The 7,925-nt window shown below is 34.6% G+C and overlaps 1 protein-coding gene across 4 annotated transcripts in view; it reads left to right on the forward strand.

The window, feature by feature from the left end:
- LOC125669249 (transmembrane protein 185A-like) overlaps window positions 1-7,925 on the forward strand; it is a 30,997-nt gene that overhangs the window by 1,843 nt on the left and 21,229 nt on the right. For all 4 annotated transcript variants that reach the window (XR_008796170.1, XM_048903700.2, XM_056141522.1 and 1 more), the window contains 2 exons: window positions 2,950-3,126; window positions 4,296-4,503. Coding sequence is in view for 3 of the 4 variants with exons in the window: in XM_048903700.2 (XP_048759657.1) it covers window positions 2,950-3,126; window positions 4,296-4,503 (385 nt within the window). In the remaining variant the exon portion in view is untranslated. The remainder of the gene's footprint in view (window positions 1-2,949; window positions 3,127-4,295; window positions 4,504-7,925) is intronic.

Below are 7,925 nucleotides of genomic sequence, written 5' to 3' on the forward strand. Positions count from 1 at the left end.
TATAGGAATTCAAAGTTTTACATGAAAATATATAGGTAGGAATTTTTTAAATAATGTTTTGAAGAGTAGCATGGCCACATTAATTTTCACCTCCAAATTATGGACCCTGGGGTTTATGTGAGACTAAATTCAGGTACCAAATTTTACATAATACAAGAATATATGTATGGAAAAAATCTTTTGTAGGTCAGCAAGTCCATGTTAGTGATATTGAAATGGAAGCATTCCTATATTGTGTGAATTCAAATTCAAGGCTAGGGTGGGGTCATAATATCAGGTGAAATATTTTCAAGATGGTAAAAAAAATTCTGAAACTATTCTGATGAAGAATAGTAGGGCCAAGATGACCCAGGTAATAAGGATGAATGTTTGACTTGTCCTAAATTATGAAAACTGGACTTTTTAATGTCATTTCCCCTGCAGACATAGAGTGACATTGGGTTCTACAGGTAACGAGTACCTTTTCCCATTTCACAACAATTGAATATTTCATATGTAAAGACTACACAAAATTGTATGAAAATTTTAACAAAATATCATTTTTATATAATCTAAGTCACTTTCTATAATTACCAAAGTCTTGCAATATAGATAATAATCAGTAATCAATTAATTTATATGTCTGTTTTGAGATATTATAATCTGAAGGACCCCCCTCTCCCCCCCCCCTACTCTCTCCTCCCCCCCCCCCCCCCCCCCCCCCACTCTGAAAGTTCACAACTGCATTCTCTAAAATTCCTTATAAACATGAAATGGGTAGTGGCATTGAAAAGCTGGATAAAACCCTGGATGTTGTGTACAAGATTCATATTGTTACTATACACTTGTATCTTTCAATGGTACAGTAACACATGCTTATAGCGAAAAATAGGGCACCGCTAAACTAGTACATGACACGCCTGCATACATTATTGACCCAGGAATATGAACAAGTAAATCCATATCCAAGGATAATAATTTGGATCAATATAAATAGTTCTAGGATTTGAAAAATCGAGGCTTTATTATCGTTGTTTAACATTTGTTTGACAGTACCATGAAATTAAAATCCACGAAAGGATTATCTACAAAAGGATTTCGTTGGAGTTGCAATAAAAATGTATTTTGCATTAAATAAATCTAAGTCCAAGGGATGTAACTCCTTCAAAAATAGTGGGGCAGCATTCCCCTTGTAATATGCACATCTACACATTGTGATCTTCCTTTGTACTAAGTTTCGTTGAAATCCCCCAAAGGGTTTAAGAGGAGTTGCGAATACAAAGTATTTTGAATAGAAAAAAAACCCAAGTCCAAGAGCTGTAACTCCTTTAAAAAACAATGGATAGCATTCCCCTTGCAGTATGTACACCTCCACATTGTGATCTTTCTTTGTACCAAAATTCATTAAAATCCCCCACAGGGTTTAGGAGAAATTGTGAAGACAAAATATTTTGAATAGAAAAAATTAAGTCCAAGGGCCACAACTCCTTTAAAAAAAAACCACTGGACAGCATTCATCTTGCAATATGCACAGCTCCACATTGTGATCTCTCTTTGTACCAAGTTTCATTAAAATAGGTTTAGGAGGAGTTGCGAAGACAAAGTTAAGGTAGTACTCTACATCGTCATAATGGCTGACTTCCTTTAAAAACACGGATGAAAAAAATCGATATCAGCAATATTTGTCTTTTCCTTTTCCATTTAATTACCTAGTCGAGTAGCTCAGTAGGTTTGAATACCGACTGCTGAACTGTAGGTCGCAGGTTCGAGTCCGGCAGGGGTTTTAAATTTTTTTCAGATTATCTTCTACTGAAACTGTATTTTTTGACAAAATAAAGTAAATTTGAAAATTTTCAACTTCAAAATATTGTTGTACATATCCTCCACTTTTCATCTACATCAAATTTCTCTGGTGTAGCATACCTCCTTAAAGGGACAGACAGATGGACAACAGCGGTATAGCATAATACACCAGCATTTTTATGTGGGCGTATAAAAATGGTGGTAGTGGTAGGGAGGAGGGGGTGAACAATTTTGATTTTTTTATAAACGTAATTCATTATATCTAACAAGTTCATGATATATTTCAAAACTACAAGGAATGAAAATCACTTCACTGTAAGCATGAATTCATTATACTTGTGTTCTCTGTAACCATGTTCTACTGTATATCTCTGTTAGCATGTAGAAATAGTAGTCTTGTTATTCACTGAGTTGTAAAATGTCATGAAATTTTTTATCATAAAACCACAGCAGATGATGAAATTCTTCATTTTTCTGACATTTTATTATTGGTTTTGAAATTGGCAATAACTAGATACCTTTCATAGTTTTGTCACATTAGCAAACCTTGAAAAAAGATGGGTTTCAAACCCTAAAGATTTCACTTCATTTGTCACATCTTTGAGGGTTCTAATATGCAATTTCTGAGATATCAGCTCTTCTGTGATGGAGGTATGTTCATTATTCTATTGATTGCATGGGTGGGTACAAGATGTATTATAGACTAGATATGTAGATAATGCTAAAATTTATGAAAGCATAAATTTTGTTTATATCAGCGGTAGGTATACATTAGACTGACCATACCAAGGATAATTTGTTTGAAGTAGGAAATTAAATTAAATTATGGAATTATTATTTATTTCCTCTTTGACACAAGTAATACTTTTATCAAAAAAGATGATGATTATCGATTTTTGTGTGAGCTATTTGTTCATCAAATACTTGTATAAAACATACAAAATTTGTGTTTCCCTTTTATAAGTTCTGGTAATTGCAAGACAGCTAGTAATCATTCTTTAGGCAATATATGAATGCAGCAATAAGCATTTGTACTCACTGCGTGTGTACGAAAACATATTTTGCGTCTCTCTGTTGCAAGAGAACAACTATTGGGGAAACTAGGAAAATGCGTATTTGGTCTAACGAGATACATGTATGCATTACAGTCCTTTGATTTGTTTTCAGTAAGTTTCTGGTCTTCACATGCCTCCTGTTGTTTTCCCTGCTGTTTGCTCTAAGGTTAGATGAAACAATTCAATGGAGCTACTGGGTCATTTTCCTTCCCATCTGGATCTGGAAAATGTTTGTCATTGTCGGAGCTTCTCTGGGGAGTTATGTTTGGTGGAAACACCCCCAATACAGGTAGTATATATATAGGCAGACAGCATTTGTAGTGTGTATAGGCAGACAACATTTGTAGTGTATATATGTAAGACTCCAAAGTGCGATGGGACTCCAAAGTGCGATGGGACTCCAAAGTGCGATGGTCACGCCAAACCCCGATGGTCTGCGCTAAACCCTGATGGTGTGACACGCCAAAGTGCGATGGTCAACACTCATGCCCCAAAGTGCAATGGTCTGACATGCCAAAGTGCGATGGTGTGACACACCGAAATCCATTGGTTTGTAAACGACACAGTGTTTTTGGTACAGACTGTACCAACCGTGTGTTGTTTCACTAAAATATCAGTGCAAAATCCATGCATAGAAAATAAGAAGTTGAACTTATTTCATTACCATCTAGTTGTCGTGTTATTAAACACAAAATTTTCCAACGCAAAATCGTATAGAATGTTTTGCATTATAGCATATCCCCAGGATTTTATTATGTGTACGTCACAAGTAATAAATGATCATGAATTAAAGAATGTTCGACAACAAATGTACTTTGCCGTTCTCACCATCCTCAACCTTGTATACCTTGCCGTTGCTGTCGTCCGTGTTGCATTTCTTCGGTTTTATTTGAAAGACGTTAAGATTAGAATGAAGTCATAATGACGTGACATCACAAACGTTACTGAACTCCGCACCATCGGACTTTGGCGTGGCCATCACACTTTGGTGTCCGTAACGTTAACAAACCATCGCACTTTGGCGCAGACCATCACACTTTGGTGTGACCATCGCACTTTTGTGCAGACCATCACACTTTAGAGTCTTACATATATAGGAAGAGAACATTTGTAGTGTGTATAGGCAGACAACATTTTGTACTGTATTGCAATAGATACAAAATATTTTCATGTCCTGTTTATTGACCTGTGCCATTGACCTGTCCGTATTGCTAGGAGTTCAATTCTTTGACAATATACACTATAATATTGTATGATGCAATGACATTAATGTATTGTTGTAACATGTTAATAAGCTGCAGTAATGTAGCCCTCTCCGACTTGGGGGAGGGAAAGAGAAAATGTCAGAATTAAAAAAATCAGAGAAGCTACATTATTACAGCTACATGTTATTAATGTACACCAGCACACATGTATAAAGTGGGGACTCGATGTATGAGGATGTGTATTGCATTGCAGGATGGAGAACAACAGCCATGTGCAGTTTAAGGCGATGGTGATCTGTACAGGAATGCACCTGTTGCTGCTGATGTTTGAGATTCTGGCTTGTAACAATCTGGAGACGGAGATGCATTCCTGGATCCTGGTCTTCATCCCCCTCATGTTCATGTCTCTCCTATCCATAGGGATCTGTATCTGGGCTGTCAAGAACGAGAGGTCCTTTGAGGTAAGGCATTAACATAAAAAAATTTGTAAATTCTTACACTTCCCAATTAGTTTCTTGCTATGTATTCTGTACCAGACTATTTTTGTGTTGTGCACAGATAAAAGTACAGTATCACAATTTCTTGTGTCTGTCTTTTCTTTTTTCGCTGGTTAAAATTTTTAAGCTTGCCGAAACAACACTGTTAATTCAGAAAAATGATTTGCAATCTGGGGCTTAAACTAGGGACTCTTGCTAAACAAAGCTAACTAGTATAACTGTCATAAAGAAAATAAAATATAAATCGATACTGCATTTAAAATATCTCCATAAATCAATATTGGATACACATTTAGAGTGATTGCCCTTTGTTCCATTAAAATGTAAATACCAAACCCAAATATTTAGAAAAAAATATTGAGAGACAGCATGATAATTATAATAAAGTTACATGTATATGTGTGCAGTATGCCAAATTAGTAGTCAGGGTTTTGACATGTAGTGCATGAGTCAAAGGCAAGCATTGAAACCCTGACTACTATTTTCACATAGTGCATGCAGATTGTAAAATTTTTATATAACAAGCATTCTGAGAGTATTGCACAGCAATACATAGTCTCCTACCAGTCGCAAAAATTATTGGACCACAACAATATTCTAAGCTCATTGTGCAGATTATGGTAAAGTGGAAAATTGGGGAACCAGGATAGGACTGATTTGAAATTATATACTGTTCAGGTACAAAAACTAGACTAGAAAAAATTCAAAATTGATCTGTAACTTCAAAGCAATGTACCAATTGTGAAATGAATATTTGCAAGCACAATAAAAAGATGTCTGGAAAACTGATAATTCATGCTATTTTTCTAAGTCCAACGGCCATAACTTAGTGAGAAATCAATGGACCGAGACGGAATTGAAATGTAATCTGTAACTTGTTATGGTAAAGCAATGTACCAAATATCAAATGAACATCTGCAAGAACAACAAACAAAAAAGTTCAGAAAACTGGTAAACTATGCTATTTTTTTTTAAGTACAAGGGCCATAATTTAGTGAAAAATTAATGGACCAAGACAAAATTTGAATTTGGTCTGTATCATGATCTGGCAAAGCAATGTACCAATTATCAAATAAATATCTGCAAGAACAGAGAAAATAAGTGCAGGAAACTGATTTGCTGGACAGACAGACGAACAAACGGAGTGCAAACCCGAAGTCCTTTTCATCATTGTCAGTAGGGGACTGATAAAGAGATCAGTATATGGAATAGTGCAAAATATAGATGTGATCAAGAGATTAATTCAGGTCATATAGATATAAAATATTTTTACTTGGGCAATAATACTGATATTTATCATAAACTTGGTAATGATTATGCAGATTCTGCACTGTGTGGTACGGATGACGTCACAACAGCCAATATCAATGACCGGTCCGAAAAATCCATATCACATATCAGACCGGCCTGCAAAAATGGATATCAAGCCGGAAATTACGTATTCGCTCGTATTAATCAATGTATCAAAGTTTTTACCATAGTAAATCAATGTATCAAGGTATTTATTATAGGATTAAACATTCCTTTTGAAGAATTTATCGATGTGAAAACTCCGGACATTTTACTCACAAACTGAATAAAAGTGCGAAGCACTTTTATGTTAAGTTTGTGAGTAAAATGTCCGGAGTTTACACATTCATAAATTCTTCAAAAAGAATGTTTGATTCTTATATTTCCAATTCATTCACTTTATCAACAATTGCAAAAATTTGAATAGTTTCCCCACACTATGTTATTTGTTTTCAAGCGTGTATGAATACATCACATTTTCGGATTTATTGATGTATAAACTCTTCTTCAGCTTTATTTTTGTTCAATCAAAACAATTGTAACTAGTTCTAATTGTAACGGGGACCGTTACATATGTTCCCCCAAACCTCCCCCAATTAAAAAGTGATGTCCTTTTAAATCTATAGCAAAAAATCATTTTATTTTAGTCTTTAATTACATGTAGTACATTCAATATGGTCATTTCAGTACCAAGAAATGAAAGAAAGTGTTGCACGTGCATACACGCGCACGCGTGTACGATTCCGAATTTTTGTTGATGTCGTTCAACAGGCATTTGTATCATATACCCACAGTATGAATTTCATAACGTTTCCACCAAATATAAGAAAGTTATAGCGATTTTAAAATCGTCCAATCAGAATTCAGCACACGTGCATACACGTGCTTAGCAGTAATTCTAACCACAGCAATTTGTAAGGAGTACCAAGACACATCTAAACCATTAATATCAATAGAATTTGATGAAAAACAAAAACCTTATCGTCCTTTAAAAATTAAACATTTAAAAAACGTTGCACGCGCATGCGCGTGTACGTTGGCATTTTTTTATTACACCAATATATAGATACACATATTGTCTACTTATGCTGTGAATATCATCTCATTCGCTTCATAAATAAGATAGTTACAAACATTTTAGTATTATCCAATCAAAATGAAGCGCACGTGCATGCGCGTGCAAATTGGTAATTTTGACTATGTAAATCAGTTAAGGGTCTCAATATCTACCTATGATATGAATTTCAAGCCATTTCAATGAACAACAAAAAAGTTAGACTGATTCCAAAGTTAGTGTACAAATTTTGGAATGCGCGTGCACGCGCATGCGTGCGCGTGCTGACAAAATAACTATTATTTTTCATATGTACAAATGATATACTATCATCCTATTTAGGTTTTATATCGCTTCCTTCAATATTCTGATTTTCCATTTTTTTGTACCAAAATTGCAATGCACGTGCGCGCGCGTGCACGCACGTGCAAACAAAATGACTATCACTATGCACATCTACAAACGCTATACTATCATCCTGGAAAGTTTCATATCGATCCCTTTTGTAGTTTCTGAGAACACTACCGGACAAAAAAGTACCGGAGAAAAAGAATAATAATAATAATAATAATAAGAAACAGAGTAAAAACAATATGTTCCCAAACTTTGTTTGGGGAACATAATAAATAACATTGGAATTATTGTAGTAAAACAATATATCAAAGTTTTTACCATACATGTAGTTAACCAATGTATGTATCAAATTAAGTTTTTACTGTTGTCAATCAAATTTTTACCATTTATAGCCTATAGTAAATCTTTTTTTTACCATAGTAAATCAATGTATCAAGGTAGGCAATGTATCAAATATTTCTTGATCTATCCTTAAAGTGCAATAGATTAACCCACATGTGATGAAAAGAATAGTACATGTACCATCATGTTAAATCAGCCCTCAAACCCTATATCAGATTACCCCCCCCCCCCCAACAACAACAACACTATACTGTATGCATACAAGATTTATTGATAAGTGTATAAAAGTGCAGTATATGATAAATAGAATATTACATGCTTAAATCCATATAGATATGATCAAGAG

Source organism: Ostrea edulis, chromosome 1 (genome assembly GCF_947568905.1).
Source record: "Ostrea edulis chromosome 1, xbOstEdul1.1, whole genome shotgun sequence".
NCBI lineage: Eukaryota > Metazoa > Mollusca > Bivalvia > Ostreida > Ostreidae > Ostrea > Ostrea edulis.